Raw genomic sequence first — 20,159 nt, 5'->3', positions numbered from 1 at the left:
TTCCGCCATAATACAATAGCAACAGCTTAACGTTTAAGCTAATTAATATTTTAGAACAACGCCTAATTAATACAATACAAGCAAATTAATTAAAAACCGAATAACTTTTAAATAACTGTACACTGTTTAGACATATCATAAAAAATCGATATATATTTTATTTAAGTCACTGAATAACTATATCGATATTTCGATTTCAATAAATTTAGCACAATTCGTGAAGAATTGAAGATTGACTAACTGACTTAGACTGACATTAAAATAAAGTTATTTAATTAATCTTTAAAGTCTTAAAATAAACTTATATTTAAACTAAATTTCCGTAATTTTCGTTATGACTGCTTAATTACAGTCAAAAAAGCGTAATGAACTGATATTAGTCGTGGTTTAATACCTTAAAGTGCCTATATATAGTAATGGGTAATGCTGGAAGCAACCATACGAAGGAATGGAGCAGAGATGCATCTAAACCTCCCGACATTGGACCGTCATCGCCAGGACATAAAGATGGACAGGTTTTTACATTTAACAAAAAGTTAGATGACGACCGTTGTGGACGAGAAGATGATAATAACATCGAAGATGGTGCCCCATATTATACGAAGGCTGTTCCTGAAAGTGATATTGAGTACAATATTCCTCGCGAAAGGTCTAATACACTTACAGACAGCAGTAAGATTGTAGACGATGTTAAAGTTCTACCTACAGTTTTTAAATGGGAGGGCGGAGGCAAGCAGGTATGATATATTCAGACATGCTTCTTTATTACAGACATTTTCATAACAAATCTAACTGTTTAGATTCGTCTAAATTTGCTCAAGTCTTGCCATTATCCCATTATTTCAGGTTGGAGCAGTATGTCTTTCTCCACTGATGTTATTTGTATATTTGATTTATTTGTGTATTGGTTAGAATGAAATTATTATAAAATAAATATTCTATAATTGTAGAATTATAACCGTTTCATCTATTACAATGTTTTGTACAATTTCTTAAATTAGGTCAATAGTTGAAAAGTAAATGACTAAATTATGTATATTTAAATAATAATTATTACTATATTATTATTATTGTACTGTTTATAGGTATTCATTAGTGGCACCTTCACTGATTGGAAAACTATCCCTATGGTAAAGTCTCATGGCGATTTTGTCACTATAATAGATTTACCAGAGGGTGAACACCAGTACAAATACTTTGTAGATGGAGAGTGGCGTCATGATCCTACTGTGGTATATTTCTTTATAGATGTTATTGTAATATTTTAATTAAAAAATTAGTAGTCATATCCTTTTTTACTATAATTTCAGAAATTAATAGACAATGGAATGGGTTCAAAAAATAACTTAGTTACAGTAAAAATGTCAGATTTTGAAGTATTTCAAGCTTTGGCTAAAGACAGTGAAGGCATTCATAGCAGTGCACAGACAGAATATTCACAGGTATATTTTATTTACTTGAAGTTTTTATTTAATATGTAGTAAGTAACTATTATAATTTTATGAATGTTGATATTCATAAAAATTAAACTATAATTTTGGTTTTGCTTTAGAAATAAAAATATATGTGTTATACCAGGCTCTCTTTCTGTCTTTTATATGTATACTGGGTAAGTAACCAGGCTTCTAAATTCTATGTATGTATCTACCCTGAAATGTATCTGTCATGAAGTTAGTTCATATAAATAGTATAAATGTATATATTTTATAGCCCTATAATACTTAAACAATATTGTGTAAATTTCAGGAAATTCCACAATCCAAGCCATGGGACAAAGTGTCTGGCCCCCCAATATTACCACCTCATTTATTACAAGTAATATTAAACAAAGATACTCCATTGTCTGTAAGTATTTAATTTAATCCTTTATTACAATACATATCATATGGTCATGTGTATCATATGGTGTGACAATGTTTATGGTAGATTGGGTATTTAATACTATTCTTTATTTACTTAGAGCTAAAACCAATATTTGCACACATTAAACTTCTTTAATATTCGGTATTAGAAAGAATATAATCTTAGTTTTTTTATAATAATAATAATAATCTGTATTTGTCGCAAATAAAAACTAATACAATTGCTGCTTACAATAATATTTAAAAGTAATAAATGAGACAAAACAGTTTATAACTATAATGTCTATAATAATAATGCTCTTGCCCATAGGGATTAACATACTACCTTACTTACAATGGTTGGGCAATGCCTGCACAGTAAGAATAATCCTATTTATGTGTATGATTGTTTTTTTTAGATGATAATAGTGCTTTTTTTTGCACTATCGGTTTATGCTGGCTAGGCACCAGTGGAGGTTTTTACGATGAGCATGAGGTCAGGTCAGTTAGCCCATCATGACAAATGGACCAGAGATTTATCATGATGGTTACCAGGGGGTACCACATGGAGGTCAACCTGACATAGTATATTGCTAGTAATGGGCTAATCAGTCCATGTTACTAAACAGTACCCTTTTCCACATGTGTATGACTGACTATAATTATCATTTGGGTGTTGTATATAAATTAAACTATTATGTATTAAAATCTTTGGAATAGTTGTTTATTATACTTCATTTTAAGTCAATTTAATTTGGAACTAGATGCTGGTGTGTGATATCAGAGTTGTTAATTTAACTATTTACTATATTAATATAATTATAATTTCAGTGTGAACCAACATTATTACCTGAACCAAATCATGTGATGTTAAATCATCTATATGCCTTATCAATCAAAGATGGAGTGATGGTGCTGTCAGCTACACATAGATACAGAAAGAAATATGTCACTACACTATTATACAAACCAATATGAGCTGTGAAGAAAAAGCCTTGATAGCAGATGCTACTTATAATAATGTAGAACATATACAAGTTATTATACAAAAGGTTTAATAACCCGACATCCAATGATTGTAGTAATGAAACTAGAGATCTTTTTACAAGGATTTTATAATGTGGTTGCTGGAGATAACACTAAGTGGATTCGGAATATTATATCTTTCTGGATAAAGCCTGCTATGACATCATAAGTTGAAAATATAATAAGTTAAAAATTATACTTTAGGTGGAGACTTATATATGTATAATTCGTTTGTTCATATTTTATATGCAGCCATACCGTCCATCCATCATAACTCATTGCTTGGTACAAGGTCAAAGTAGTACTTGGTACAAAGTACAATTTAGGCACCGGATACCAGCTAGTTTTTTATAAAATATATAGTCTTTGTTATAATGAAAACATATTTTTAAATTCCAAGATAATAATGTGCACAATAAGCTTTAAAATATTACAGATATTAATTATAATAGAAAGATAGCATTACATATGTGTATTTTGTATAATTACCAGGCTTAAAAAAAATAGAATATAAAAATATATTGTCTTGTTAATATCGCAGTATTTAGAGTTACATTATTTATGTCTAGCCCAAAGATAGATCATTTATAAATAAACACTCAGTTAACCCCAAACTATTATATCTAGAAACTTAGTGAATTGGATACACCCAGAGCCTCAATAATGTAACGCCGTGAATAATATTAATAATTGGCTTCCTGTCTAGTATAAAGCATTTGCGAGTTGCAGTTACGACCTATGTTCACAATTACAATTGTGAAAAGTTTGATACATAATTGTAAAAATATACACTCTTATAATTTTGTTATAAATGTTACCATCTGCAAATTTTGATTATGTCTGCTGTCGTGTGTTGCTTATGTATGTACCTTTATTTTTTATTGAAAACTGATTGTCTCTAGTCGTAGTAATTGAGGCATTTTAATCCTTCCTAATAGTCATTAATATTATCGTTATCAAGTGTGTATTACGAAATAATTGTTGTATATAATTTAAAAACAATTTTGAAAGAACAATTTAGTAGACAATCGCAAACAATTGAAGGATATTTTCCAATCAACTTTTGAAGTATTTGGGAGAAACAAAATAGTATTTAGCGCCGGTTCGACGCCGTCGCGTATTGCAGTGCTCGTACTGTTAGCATAATATAAAGGCCATTGTAAGTATTTTAGTTAATATTTCTGTTATTATTGTATGCATATTTGACATTTTCTTAGAATGGCAATTAGTTATAAGGTTTAATTGAAATCTTAATGGTATTTCGGTGACGTTGCAGTATTTTGTTGCGTTAACAATGTAAATTAATGTAAATAATTAGAAAAAATAATAGTAATAAAGTGGTTAAAAATAAACATGTTTTATCTGTTAAAAATAGGAAGACTTTTAACGTTGGTTAAAAATTTTAATTAATTTATATAAAATAGTAATACTTATACATAGTAATTTATAAGCATTTATTTCACATTTTATTTTATAGTCTATGTATAAGATAATTTAATACTCGATTTGCCTGATGAAACTGGTTTGTTTAGTCAGACCGACAATATTTTATTAGTAGAGAGAAGCCACGATCTCACCCCGACAGATCGGTTCCAGTTAGAAAATTATTTTACAATCCAACTTCACGAGATACAGTAATCTCACGGGAAATGGTCATTGTCATGAAATAAATAATTATAAGTTAAAATTTAAAACTTATTGTTACTTGAGAATGTTGTATAAATATGATTGTTGTAGGAGTGATTTTCTACCCGATTTCAAATCTTCGTAGTCTTATTCATTTTTCTGTTTAACTCTGCTTATGAAAACAGATAAATAGTACCAAATTTAATAAATTAAAGACATGTCAAGTGTTTCCTTCATCAACAGCTTACAGTTGACAACGCCTCTGAATTCAGACTTTCCTATATGAATTTAAAGTCGCAAGTTTATATACTCCTTTAATTATTTTCACTGGTTACAATGCAATAAAAGCTCCAAATATACTACTTTCATTAAACAAAAGCATATATAATAATCTGTGTACAAATATCTTCGTATAAACAATAAATTTTTTTTAGTACAATGAGAATCCTCGTTCTAATTAGAATTTTTATTATTGGATATTTAGTGCTATTGTATAATTTTTTATAATAAATTCTATTTACTTAGTTATATAATAAAATAGTGCTTGTCTCTTTATGAAGACGATGTTCGTTCGACTTACTTAGTTAACGAAGGGCCCTGGTGCAAATAAAAAAAATGGGGCCCTACATTACAGTTTTATTAAAACGCAACAATTGCTTTCCGTTTATTGACAAAACTGCCAACCTACATAAATAATTTAGGCGAATTCCGAAGATATAACATTCGAATTTCTCTCAACTGAGTTGCCATGAGTAATCATCAACCCGTTATATTTATTTTGAAAATGGAAGAAAAATTCAATAGTTCTGTTCGATCGAGATTTTCTGGTAAGCTTTGAGGGCCCCAGGGCACTGCCCCGCCTAGCCCCTGGGTAGCTACGGCAATGGTTATCCCACAAATATAATGGGATGGTGTTCTGGTATGGCCAAAGTGTTGTGCCACGAAAGTATAAAATCATTCTATATTCTATTACTTCATTTATTTGGTATAAGGCTATTTCATTATTTAAACAGTTCTTAGAAATGGCTTTGTTTAAAATGTCAACTTTAGTATCGCAACTATTTACTTATTGTATTATTTATGAGAGAGAACATAAAAATTGCTTAGTTTTTATTATAATTGTACTATGACTACGTATAGTAACTACTACATAGTTTACGTATATACACATATACCCTAATAATTTTATCTGAACGGAAAAAAATATCCGGTATTAAAATGGTAGAGATAGAGAACGCTACTACAATTTTTATTTAATCTCGAAATTGAAAGCCGTCAATCTGCATTAGATAATCTACATCATAAAATAAATAAAATAAATATTTTCTACAGTAAACACAGTCAGGGTCTTAATTATGTATGGATGTTATTAAAAATTTTCAGTCGTAATGAATTGAAAGTTACAGTTTAGCATTAATATACGAATCATTTAACTGTAGCAATTACAAACTTCTTAGTTATCATCTGTAAATCTGAAATGGTCTTGGTGAACAAGCTAGAATTGGGCACTGTTAATGTCGTCACATAATTAGGTCCCTGGTATTTCTTAACATTACTTACGTACTGTATCCACATTGACGTTAGCTGGGTATTTTCATTCTGGTACATATACATTTTAATACTGCAATTTATAGGTTTAATCTCTCAAGTTCTCGAATTAAATTGTATTTTATAAATTATAAACTATTGGCTTAATTTCGAAATATTTCCTGTTTCGATACAATCTATTCACGAAATAAATGAATTTCGCCATAGTACTTTGAATTGTATTTTAACGACATTGAGTTTCAGTATTCAATTTTGACAAATGGGACTTAGTATATGGATATAACAGTTTAGTAGGGATTTACCAGTAATAGATCAAGGCGGGTAAAGGCCGGAAGCGAAGTAGAATAACTTATAAAATTAAATATACGCAGTGACTATAATCCGAAATTTTAGATATAAATAAGTACGTACCTATTTACATAAAAGTGGTAATACTTATAAATAATAATATCAGGATATACTTAACTTTATAAATACTAAATTGTAAATGGTAGAATTGTATTCTAAATACGAGTTTCTTACCCACAAGCAGGTACTTGAGATTATCATTTTAAAAACCCATTAATACTTTAAACATTTATTATTTATACGAAGTAACTTCTAAAAGAGGTTTTTTGTCTCTAATTTCATTTGAACTCGGTACAGTATTACTTACTGGATTTTTAAAATACATTGTTACTGCAATTATAACTAAACATATCGACATTATTGTAAACGATGTAATAGGTATACGAAATAATACATAACACACAACGGCGGTTATTATTAACTCTAACGCACTCGCATAAGTTTTCAGTATTGAATTAAGATTCTTTAAAAAGAAGCTGGTTACAATACCAACTATGGCACTGTTTATTATAATTAATATCACATATGTATCGCCTATAGATTGAAAATCCTCAAATACACCACCTAACTCACCTTTAAATAATAAAATAAAAAAGTTACATAAAACAGAGTCCAGGTACATAAAAACATTTTGTAAAAATATATCTACATCAGAGCCTTTGGTTTTCATTAAATATTCATTATATGTTCCTGCTAGGCAAGAACAAAAATTTTGGAAATGAATTGAAATAAAGTAAATATTAAATATTTGAGACCAAAAATCAGTATCGCCTTTTGATTGGACAGTAGCAGCATCAAAATTTTTTATTATGCATCCAAGAGTCAGGACTCCTAGTGATATCCATTGGATGAATGCAAGTTTCTTTTGGAAAAGGAACTGAAAATAAAATAAGCAAATGATAATCATACTTAATCATACTTTCATTGAATAATAGAAATGTGAAAAATATGTTGAAACTGCATCCGGGAGCCGAAGCCGGGGCGAGTAGCCAGATATATTATAAAGTTAAAATGTTTATTTATCTGGCTAAGCATGACAATATTAGAAAGTAGTGATTCAAATTGAAATATTTTTTGTCTGTAGAGAGATGAATGAAAAGTGATGCTGAGGAAGTTCTGTATGCCAGTAAGTAGAATATATATATTGACTGATCCTGTTGACCATGACAACCAGTTTTGTAAATACTCTAATTCATGTAACTAATTATATGTTTATTTTAACAAAAATAGTAAATGGAATCTCTTACCTGGAACAGCACAGCTGTTATAACAACTCTGAATTGAAGTAAAATGTAATATGAAGTTGGGTCATAATGTGATAAATTAATAAATGCCAAATTATTGTAGAAACAGTATAACAGAGATGGTATAAAGTATAACAGTAAAAGTTTGTGATTTATCACAATTGCCTTGACAATTTGAGGCTTGTTGCTGAAATAATAATTACAAATAATTAATAAAATAATAATCTTAAAATAATTACTACATACTGTCATTGTAAAATAATTTGTATCTAGTATATTTATTTGTTACTTTTGGCATTCTAATAGTTAAAATAATTGTCATAAATCATATCATATATAGACTTTTATGTAATTATCAATTGGTTCCAGTCCACAAAGTTATGTATGTTTTAATTTTTAAATAATATTTATATTTAAATGCCACTTAAAACTAATGCTAAACTATGCAACTTGCGAGTTGTGAGAATAATGACTCTTCATGGAATTATAGTAGTAATACAAGTGTGGGAATGGTTACATGTGGATAAGACATAAGAATATTTTATTACATCGAAAGATATAACATTACAAGTTTCTTTTTCTGGACTCACCTGTCATTGTGTTATATACGCAATCATCTTTAATTCAAAATAGAATACAATGACAGATGTGTTTTTATATGTTATTGATAAACTAATATGCACAAAAAATAACTGAAATCAAGTTAGTTTTCAATACAATAGTAATAATTCTAGAAATTGGGTTATATTAATTATTAAGGGCCAAAGTAATAAACAAGATTGCTTGAATTTACTTTAAAACTACAATTGTCAAATATATGAATACTTACTCTCTTCTATAGGAATAAAGAATAGCTGATATGACCAATTTGAGTAATTCAGACAGGAATACAACAAGAGTTGTGTTGTAATCATATCCACCATTTTCAGTTTTTGATGCAGTAACTATTACACCTGCAACATATTCATTATATTATTATACATTATATTTCACCAAGATGTTTATTACTCTATGAACACATGACCATAAAGTTGTAAAAAAGTACTAATGCTTTGGATATATATACATATATAATGAGAAAATTGCCACAAAATGATAATTGATATAAATTTTAAAATATTTAAGGAATGATAGTTATTGCAGCAGGGTGAGAAGTGGCCAGTGTCAATACCAGATATGCAGCACCAGCCCCCCAACCCACGGTGGTGGTGTATAAACAAGTATTAAGTATTGCACATGTGTTGTTTGGTAAGAAATTTCGTTTTTTCCTGACAGAGAATTAATTGCATTTTTTCACACACAAGCCTTGCCACATGAGCTCTCAAAGCATATATAAATTATATAGCTTAAGTATGAATTTCGATGCAAAAAGATACAATTAAATTCTCTGTCAGGAAAAAAACGAAATCTCTTTCCCAACAACCTAATATTTATATTCTCTTTGCAAGAGGCTGCTTTATTGGTTTTTAAAATTGAAGAAAAAGAAACTGATGTTTAAAAAAGTGCAGTTTTTTTATTGTTAATTACATATATTATTTTAAAAATATGTTTTTAGTGTACAATAATTTGAGTTAAATTGCCCATAGGTGATCACTCGGTCCCAACATTTATTTAAATTTACTTTCGTTGATTAGTGACCCACCGGTGGGCATGCAACCTATAACATATTAATGAAGTACAAGTAGCAGTAAGTCAAACTCGAAGGGGTATGTTAATAACTTTCACTTCAAATAAAATGTATTACTATAAATTTTCTTGGAACATAGTAATACATCGATAGAAGTAAGAGTAAGCAAAACATTAAGATGGACAACCATAAGCTAGTTATGATATGTTGTAGGCTAAATTATTACCATATTTTGAAAACAAAATATAAACTCACCTTGAAAAACAAAGAGTACAATATATAATACAAAAGTAACAAAAGCTTGTTTATTTGGAAACAAATCAAAGCATTCTCTCATTGTCACAAACGGAGGCCACACTGGTCAATTATAAGATTATAATAAAAACATTAATTCTAATAAATTTCATTAGTATTCTATTCTACCGATTACAATTATAATGATTAGATTAGTATAATCTAGAAACTATTTAAAAGATAATAAATCTGTAATATACAATGATAAATAAATTGTATAAATATTGATTTGATAATAACAAGCACAAAACGAACACCGAATACAATAATGCGTAAACACCGATTTATTACTCCACTTTTATGTCACAATTACAGAACAGAAGGACTGTCAGAATGACACTAATTGACATATGAGGTACAGCTGGCCATATGCATTGTATCTCTGTCTATGAAATTATCAGCATCGTCGTCAGAGAAAATTAAAAAAGCAACAATAGACTAATCAAAATTACTAATTGGTATAACAATTAGTAGCCTTAAAGGAACTTTATATTAATAGCTAATTATTTAAATATTAAATTTTCTTCTGTAATCCCATAAAACTACTCTGTGTATTGTCGCAGCATAGTATTTTTTATCTGTATTCCAGTTAGATTAGATCTGTGATTATCTGGAATTTCAATAATTAATGTACTATAGAAATACTAAACCATTGTAATTATTAACCAATTATTTGCTCAGTGACCAAACCCTATTTAATTCTGATTGTGTACAATATCAATAAAATATAGGTTCAAACATTAATCAAAAGTTTAATGTTTACTATTGTATAGGCATTGATATTTTTATTTGCAAACTATTTGATATCTTCAAATGGCTGGTGAAGAAGAGGATAATACATGGTAAGTTATTTTTGTGATATTTGTGTTTGTTTAATCTTTTAAAAATGTGACCTTTTCACTTCATTACATTTTAATCTTATTCATATGTCCATGAAGCAATTTAATTGGTTATATTGTAATTCTGAATATAATTGTGTCATCTTTCTTTGAATCATATTTCAGGTTAATTGAATTGGAATCTGCTCTTTTGGATGGTTGTACTGCACAAGATATAAATGGACTTACAAAAGGGAAGAAAATTCCAGAGAGTTTGCGTCCAGATGTTTGGCTTCTTTGTCTAAATTGTCAAGATGCAAGTAATCAGATGTTAACATTTGATGAAATTTTTGATTTGACTAATCAAAATGTACTTCGAGATGATGTAAAGAAATTTGTAAAAGGATTGGACAATGATGAAGATGAAAAGTTATCTGTGATCTCAGATATTGAGTCAATAATCACATTTTATTGTAAATCTAAAGGTATCAATTATAATTCAAATAATGGTTGGATTGAAATTTTATTGCCATTGTTAAGTTTGAAATTACCAAAGTCAGATACATATAATTTATTTGAAAGTATTATTCAGTTATACATTCCAAGAGGATGCACCAAAAATGGTGTACCATTTCACATACTGAGACTGGTACTTCAATATCATGATCCTGAACTGTGTTCATTTTTGGATACTAAACGAATAACTCCTGAGCAGTACTGCCTACCATGGTTGAGATCTCTTTTTGCAGGCACATGCAATTTAGAAGTTGTCCTTTTTATGTGGGACTTATATTTCCAAAGGTCAGATCCATTTTTCATATTTTTCCTTTGCCTTATTATGATAATAAATACCAGAGAACAATTACTACAAATGAAAAATGATGATAAGTCAACTATAATTGAAACTCTTAGCAAAATGCCTGCCGACTTAGAAGCAAATGATGTATCAGATTTTTGTTCACTTGCACATTATTATTCTCTGAAAACACCTGTTTCTTTTAGAGAAGATGTATTAGAAGTATTATTTTCTGAAAGTGGCTTAGAAATTAATTCAAAACTTTATTCACAAGCTTTGTGTCTTCCTGTTGCTGTACATGAATTGATTGAAAGTGCTACAGTAGATGCCACAGATGTAGATAGTGTTAAATTCTTTTTGGTAGATTGTAGACCAGCAGAGCAATATAATTCTGGACATTTGTCGACTGCATTCCATTTAGACTGTAATTTAATGTTACAAGAACCTAATGCATTTAATACAGCAGTTCAAGGTTTATTGAATGCTCAGCGCCAAGCACTAGCTGCAGGCTCCCTTGCTGCTGGTGAACATTTGTGTTTTGTTGGTTCTGGCAGAACTGAAGAAGATAGTTATGCTCACATGGTTGTTGCCTCATTCTTAAAACGAAATACCAAACATGTTTCTATTCTTGATGGAGGATTTGTAGCTATACATGATTATTTTGGTCCACATATGACTGATTGTTTAGAAGAACATAGTCCTTCCACTTGCTTGGTATGTGCTCCAAACAATAACAATAGTAGCTCTGAATTACGTCAGACTATAGTTCGAGATAACATACCTGCCATCCAACTATTCAGTAAGTTATCCTCAGCAATGAAAGCTAAAAGTCAAGAAGTCAAGGGGAAACTTATTGAGTACATTGTGAATCCAAATTCAACAGTAAATAATAGTGAATGGCATGTTTCTGCAAATGATAAAAAAGAACAAAGGTATAGAAATGTCCCACCAGTATTTAGCATTAATGATGAAGATGATGATTCCCGGTCAGAAATTAGACGTGATGGTACCGACATGGATTCACTGGAAGAAATTGTGGACATAAATTCGTTTTTGAAAGAGCACAAAGTTATTGATAAATTTCCATGTCAAGAAGTTCTAGTAAATGGTTATATGCATGATTCCTTTCTAATAGTCACAGAAACACATTTGGTTGTATTGCGAGATATTCCAAATAAAAAGGGTATTGCCCAAGTAATGTCCAGAAGACCATTATCAACAATAGTCAAGATTACAGCTAAAAAGAGACATCCAGAATTAATAACTTTCAAATATGGTCTACCAGATGGTGATAATTTGTTAATAAAGGATATGGATAGATTCCTTATTCCTAATGCTTCCATTGCCACTAAAGTAGTTTCTCATCAAATTGTTCAGCAGCTTGATAACAAAGTACTGTAAATTAAACTTAATGCTTGTGAGTATGATTAATTGTAAATCACAGCTATGTAGGAGACATTGCTTTTACACTTGCAAACTTTCATGTTTCTGCAGTCTAATGACTACTTACTTCTTTGACAGTAAATTACACTTTTATTTAATAATACCGTATTAATATATGCAGTATAGCACAGCTGATTATTGAAGAATTGGTATAGGTAATATAAAAAAATAGCTCCACAATAACATTAAAAGGCAGCAATTCATCTGTGATTTACCTTTTGTTAAGCAATTAAATTAATTTTCAAGTTTTTCATTATGACTCATTGTTGGTTGTAAGCTATGATCGATTATAATATTGAGCTGATTATAGCCAATCACATATCGGTATTTTTTGTTACACCATTTGCCAGTTTATTTATTCAGGTTAAACCTCTAATTTATTTCTGAAAAGAAAAACAGTGCAAAATAATGCTGGTGATTTGCTGTGACTACACAAATTTATGGATCATAGCTGTGAAATGTTATATATCCCCATTCTATATTTCTTAAACTCCACAGCGTTAAGAAAATAAGATGTAAATGGAAATCTTCTTTGTAATCGAAAATCTAAAATAGAAATTAGTATTATTGTTATTGTGAAAATTATTTTTTGAAATTTATTAGATTACCATACATTGGTTTATTTTTAGATATGACTGTGTTAATTATTAATTTATGTATAGGTTTATTAATTTCGAGATGTACTGAAAAAAATGGTTTATATTTATATAATTATCATTATTATTTTAAAACTTAAGTTATATAACAAATAGTGGATTGATTTTTTTTAAACTAAAATGAAACATTCTTTTGCAGTATAATAATTTCTGCTATTTTTTGTATACATACTTCATACAATTCCATGCAAATCGTATTTTAATCAATCTTTAAAAACAGGTATTCTCCTATGGTATTTTTTTTATTGTATAATTAGATTCAGTTTAGTTTATTTTGAAAATGTGGAGTTGAACAACTCGACTATAACTTTATTATTTAGTCAGAACACAAATACTCGCGTCAGTATAAAAATTTATACCCCATTTTGAGTAATACATTTTTTGTAACTTCTATTCAAACTAAAAAACGCAGAGCCGAAATAACGACATAAAGTCGATGATTATTCAAATTAATAACTTACTCGAATGAGAGGATAAACATTTCAGTAGATGTTACTACTGTTAGAGATTTTATTGAATAATGGGTTAAAGATTGTATGTAATACAGTACATTATACAGTAAAATATTTTACACATACTAATATTACCTATATGCAATATTTACATAAATAATTTGAATCCACTAAAAACTTATTGTATAATAAATTTGACACACGAACCAAAAAAATAATAATTATGTGTTTCTTACTTGTATAACATTAAGTCTAGTTATGACTGGAGTAGTGGCTCTTATCTTGGGTTCTAAAATTATACAACATGAAGGATAATATTTATGCGCCATTATTATTCCCATAAAACCCAATTACACCGTTTTTAATGTTAACTACACTAGTTATTATTCAAAATTATTATTATCATAATTAAAGAATAATATTACTAGGTACCTGATAATAAATTAGTATTTGTGATTAAACTTTGAATATAGTGTGGCAGAGGGATTAATTTGGTTTGTTACCGGGTTTTTTCCATAACAACTTTTAACTGGAGAGATAATGAAAAAATTAAATTTTTATTAAGCCTAATTCTGGTAACTAAATCACTGGGTTATAACGCCCTCAAATGTATTGCGTTCACCACAACGTTGATAGTTAATAGGTAGTCGTAGGTTGTACCTCTGACTCTTGATGAAAAATTGCTAAACTTTTGCAATTTAATATGTATATTTTTGTTCCTATAAGAAATAAATAATATGGCTGTTACAGAATTTGTTATTTAATGTATGTTAATTCATCACATATACAGTACCTTGATATTGATATACGTACACCTAACATAGGTATACTTTTGATACCAAATAAGTCACACTAGTATTATTTTTGTTTTATAATGTTTCGATTTTATATCTATCATCACAATCATCAGTTCACTCTTGTCAATTATAACATAAAACATAGAATAATTAGATAAAGCCAGATTTTTACAAATATTGTACATACATTGATAACACAGTACATAAATCGTACTAGACGAGTAACTTACAGTAAATGTGAAAGATATCTTGAGTAGGTACCGTGTAGACACCTAATAATTCGTCAATAATGTGTTGATCTAGTAATAATTTAGTTACCTAGGTATATTTATGTATCTAGGAAGTAATCATAATAGATAGATAAATCTTTTATTTGCGTTAAAAGTTAAAATAATAACCCATGTAATATATACAATACATAAAATATACGTTTTGGAGTTTCGACATTATAAATTATACTGGTAAAATTCTAAATTATTTATGTGTCATTGTATGTGACAGTACTTAAAAATGCTTTGCTGGAACGATGCCTAGTCGAACACATTTTGCTGAAATATTTTTTTATTGCACGTTGTATACATAATTGGGTCATTTGCAATTTCATAGCAGGTTTTTGTGTCTTCCAAATAAAAATATATACAGTCCATGTTTTTTTTATTATAATTTTTGTTGAGACGCATGTAAAATGTTAGTGATAGTTTTTGGAAGTTTGCAGGATGTTACATTTAAATAAGCATTTTGGTAATAGTAACAATGTATATTTTTATTATGTTGAGTAGTTACCTATTTATGTTTCAAATTGATTCCGAAGGTATAACTTTCGAATTTATCTCATCTGAGTTGCCATGATTAAAGTCGAATTGCAACCCGTCATATTTATTTTAAAAATGGGAGAATTTTTGAAAAGTTCATCTCGATCGAGATTTTCTTGTAAGGGTTCGAAGGCAGGGGGCCTTTGTTTTTGTAGTTTGAGGGCCTTGGGGCACTGCCCCGCGTAGCCCCTAGGTCACTACTCTACGCCACTGTATATAACCGAATCACTTTTACTATATATATTGAAAAGTACGAATTATAGGCACAGAAATTTTCTTTTCTTGAAGTATAGCGTGGAAACCTGCGTTGAATTTCAAAATGGCCTAAACTAATTTAATAAATGTTTTTCTATTTAAATTTTATTAGTATTTATAGATCTAAGAAATCATTTGTTACATAAAATAAATGTTATATAGAAGTACCTATATATTGTTTCTTTTTGTATAGTTTATTCTTTATTGTACACACACATAGGGAATAAAAACAGTAATACAATAATAATTTCAATAGTAATATTAGTCAATCCATACTTTCAAAAGTTAGGGATATTCTCCAAAGACTGTAGGTATATTACTCGCTCTGCATACTTACTTCACTTCACTCTACATACACATTATAGCGGGACACCAGTGCAGGAGGATAGAAATAGGATAAAGTCATATTGGTTAACCCATGGTGGACAATACACAAAGTATTTAGTTACCTTACATTGCCTGCTACGGAACTAATACTTTCTGTTACTAACAGTTCGCTTACTCACGTAATTGTCTAACATATTTGTCATAGAGTATGTTTCTGAACGAAACAATGCATGTGCAATATTATTTATTTATATATGTGACTCTAATGCATTTAATAAACAGGTAAAAATACATATTACGGTCTCATTTGTAGAACTTTCTACCAGTCAGCCATCGGTCTTGCAGAGATATTATGTTATTAACTAATTAATACAGGTTAGTTAGATCAGGCAAAATAAAAAACATTAATAATTTGTTGATGTCAAATTTTTAATCTTAGAACTATGTATGTATGTTCATTGTAAGTAGTTTAATAGCTATAAACGTAAAATATTAGTACATATCGTTACTTATTACACGAACATTGTCTTGTAATATAATACAGGCCAGTGTTTAAAAATACGTTATGATATGTTTTGTCCGCTTACTTTAATAAACTTTTGCCATTTCTTATTAAAAAAAAGATTTAGGTACAATATTTTTTTGATAATGTTTATTTAACTTGCGTATACTTTGTTTGCACGTATAATAATAGGTAGTACTCTTCTTGTGTCTGTCATTCATTTTTCCGCATATACCTATATGAAAATTATAAATATTGTTGTTTTCGTAATTTCGTTTCGCGGACTATAAGTTAATTCGAGTAAAAGGATATTGTCTCAAATCAAAGAACTGGTAAAAAAGATTGATGCTGTAGCATTAATTAAGGATTGTTAGACAAAGTAGAATTTAGATGTGATTTTTTTAAAGAAATTATATTAAGTCTTATTTCTTTAGACTCTGGGGTTCTATATTACATTTTTATACATAGAGACTATATTACATTTTTTTTCTGGGGTCAATCCATTTAATTAGGTAATACTTTAGTAGATAGGTACCTATACAGGCAACGGCAAATGTCCATGGCAGCAGATATCTAACCACATGTAGGTAAATATTAATAATTGTGTACAACTTGATATACAAATAATGGTAGTAATTTAACTACTCACTCACAATTTGATATGCATTGGTAACGTCTTGAAGACAGTTATAGGTATTAATTATTTGTTTAAACGGTCGTTGATTAATCACATTTCATGCAAGTAGGTACAGGTACAGCCAGCCACAGACAACCAACACAGACTTTCAATAAGAAGTAGGTGACCAATCATATAATTTCTCGTATTTTAAACCAATGCTAAATATTGATATTGGAATAAGATAAAAATAAGTTTCATTTATTGGAACTAGTTTTCTCGTCTCAATAAATGAAATAATACCTGCAAGTGCCATCAGTATTTTATACCAATATAGGTAAGAACAAATTACACTAATGTACAATTAGGTATGTAAGCATTATGTATCTATTATGCATGTTAAAACAGAAAATTTATATTTAATGACAATAACAAGTGAAGGTGGTGAACATCATGTCCTATGACAGTCAAACTAAGTACAGATTATAGAGAATTATGATATTTTGTATTGACAAAAACTTATGTATCTACATATGCATAAATTTTATGAGAATTCTCACATACAATACCATAATTGTTGTTGTTGATTTCAGGAAGTCACCTATACCTAACTGTGGCTGATTGCACCTGTTGGAATATACGTATTTATATAGATTGATTATTTATTTCTAATTGAAAAAAATCATGTAATAAGATATTTTTGTACCCATAGGCCGTAAGTACTGTTTTTGGCTGTACTTGTCTGTTGTGAAAACTCTAGGTTTAGGTAACGTTACTTATGTTCCTCTCGATAGTTTGGAAATGATTTCAATATTTTACTACATGATAAGACTACACTAGGTACATTATCTGTAGCAGTCAAGTATCACCCAAGGTACTTAAAAATATTTGTTACATAATAATATGGGCATATAAGAAATAAACTAAGGAACGCAGAAAGAAATTTAATATCTAATAATATCCAGTGAATTTAAATTAATATGTAAAATATCTTACTGATATATTATATTGCCTCTTGTTAGGTATTTGAAACTGTCTCTGATTATTAGTATATTATAATTAAGTAGTAGGTAAGTCAGTAGATATATACTTTTTATAGGTATAAGTAGAAACGTAATAATGATTCGACTTTAAATAACAGAACAAAAGTAAAGTAGTTATGTTATAATGTCTTCCTTCAGTGTTTAGTTCAATAATAGATACATAATATAGAGCAGGTTATCATTCCTTGTATGTATTTAATAAGAAATAATATGGAACGTTGTGTTTTCCTAGAATATATTGTTTTATTAACTTTCTGAACACTATAATTCATGTATCTACGTCATAATTCAATCACAAGAATGTTATATGCCGGTACATAATTATAATTATTTTAGAATTAGCCATAATTTATTAATAATCATGTAAAATTTATATTTAAATATAAGTCAGAAAGTAAATAATAAAAAAATGTAGGTAGGTAAATTATACGTAACTTGAAATTAATAACAATGACTTGTTTATATGATTTTTATTTTAGTAGTTCAGTGTGTATAGATACCTCCTAGGCAGTACCTACATATTACATTATATTTACTTCCTTTCTAAATTTTAAATAATCATGTTTTGGATTCGTTTATAACCAAATCAAAAGAAGAACTTCAACCAGATTATTATGACAGATAATGACTATTTTTTAATTAGTTTTAGTTTCTTATACTTTTTCTTATAAAAGGTACGCGGGACGGCGGCGTTTTGATACTTTTATTTAAAGTTTCAAACGAATGATGATATTTCATAAATAAATAAATAACAAAAAACAGAATTCCATTACAGTGGATAATTAACAAAATAGTCTATTACTTACATACAATATAATTATCTATAGAACACTCTCAAGCAAGTTCACCTGCTGAACTTACTGAATATTTAAAATTTTAAATCAATAACTATATTTATATCTAATAAGAATTTTGTTTGTTAATTACCTACTTACCATTTTACATATATTAATCTCTAATTATTACTTAAATAGGTACGTAGGTTTGTAAGATTTTCCAAAGAAGCAATGATATGTCATTTTGGCGATTTTGAAAGTATCTAGGCACGACAATGGCAATTATTAAAAAGCATTTATTTTAAATAAGTATGTACGTACATAATTATATCTAATATGATTAAAAAGTTTGTCATATCTATTTAGTATTCGTCATATTTATGTAATAGATAAGTATTTATTTTCTCGTTTCTATTACGAACGTTTAAAACAAGTAAATATAAATATTATCTAAAAACTAATTGACAATTCGTTGGTATGTTCCTTTAAACCATTTATTCCGTTGAATTAATATATTATTAAATATTATAATTAATTCAAAGTAGCGTTTATTTTTATTAGTACAGTGAACACATCACTGCACTAATAAACTTTAATTAAATATAAAAATATTTTTGTTACTGCCAATATCAATATAATTTAAAAGCCAAAAAATATAGTGTGGTTTACAGTTGGGTATTAGTAACATAGAATTATTTTTACTAATTTTTTGGTCTTTAGTATTAATGAAGTTTGTATTACCTATCTATAATTAAGTACTTGTACAATTAGTTGCTCTTTTATTTAAATTTGTCGTTCATAAGTTAGAGCAAAGATAAGTAAAATTATTAAATACTTTATTAATTGGTAAATAACTAGAAACTATTTATTACGCGGTTTAATAAAATACTTAGTACAAAAAAATATTTTAATAAGATTATTTCATGGTTAAAGCTCTACTACATAGGTGAATAATAGGAGTTGACGTATTTCATAATACCTTCAGTTTATATATGATTAAGTAAGTAGGGTGACGGCACCAATAATGAACAAGACCCTTTTATGGACACTTAAAAAATAATAATTAAATATTAAGCTAGAACACACTTATTTTTGCTCCAGCAACACCTTAACTCAAACGTCCACCTTTTAGCTGTCATAATGTCAAATGTCATCGAAAACGGCCATTTTGCTTCAAAATGGCTGACCGTTAAATTTGTCGTGTTGGTTGTCGCAAACAAAAATCTGTTTTTATTGTGAAAATCGTTAAGAGAGTGAGTATTGTTTTTTGAAAATTACTTCAATGTCTTTGTTGTTTCCTGTACAATCATGT

At 28.6% G+C, this 20,159-nt stretch overlaps 3 protein-coding genes across 3 annotated transcripts; 2 read left to right on the top strand and 1 right to left on the bottom strand.

Moving 5' to 3' along the window:
* The first annotated feature begins 243 nt into the window (after window positions 1-243).
* On the top strand, window positions 244-3,042 carry LOC131841910 (5'-AMP-activated protein kinase subunit beta-1). Its single transcript, XM_059190283.1, has 5 exons — window positions 244-737; window positions 1,086-1,232; window positions 1,311-1,442; window positions 1,747-1,845; window positions 2,673-3,042. Exons 1-5 carry the CDS (start codon window positions 417-419, stop codon window positions 2,817-2,819), a joined length of 846 nt encoding a protein of 281 aa, XP_059046266.1. The 5' UTR covers window positions 244-416; the 3' UTR covers window positions 2,820-3,042.
* A 2,220-nt stretch (window positions 3,043-5,262) lies between these two features.
* Window positions 5,263-9,835, bottom strand: LOC131841978 (UDP-galactose transporter senju). The gene is made up of 4 exons (XM_059190403.1): window positions 9,516-9,835; window positions 8,463-8,586; window positions 7,637-7,820; window positions 5,263-7,266 (listed from the first exon to the last, which is right to left on the bottom strand). Exons 1-4 carry the CDS (start codon window positions 9,595-9,597, stop codon window positions 6,622-6,624), a joined length of 1,035 nt encoding a protein of 344 aa, XP_059046386.1. The 5' UTR covers window positions 9,598-9,835; the 3' UTR covers window positions 5,263-6,621.
* Window positions 9,836-10,153: 318 nt separating this feature from the next.
* LOC131841985 (TBC1 domain family member 23) lies at window positions 10,154-13,807 on the top strand. Its single transcript, XM_059190413.1, has 2 exons — window positions 10,154-10,396; window positions 10,559-13,807. The coding sequence occupies exons 1-2, from the start codon at window positions 10,368-10,370 to the stop codon at window positions 12,567-12,569; spliced, it is 2,040 nt and encodes a 679-aa protein (XP_059046396.1). The 5' UTR covers window positions 10,154-10,367; the 3' UTR covers window positions 12,570-13,807.
* Window positions 13,808-20,159: the final 6,352 nt, after the last annotated feature.

Source organism: Achroia grisella, unplaced genomic scaffold (genome assembly GCF_030625045.1).
Source record: "Achroia grisella isolate CSIRO2021 unplaced genomic scaffold, CSIRO_AGI_Agris_v1 utg204, whole genome shotgun sequence".
Lineage (NCBI taxonomy): Eukaryota > Metazoa > Arthropoda > Insecta > Lepidoptera > Pyralidae > Achroia > Achroia grisella.
The sequence above is the reverse complement of the archived record's forward strand: the minus strand, read 5'-3'. Positions and strand labels throughout refer to the sequence as shown.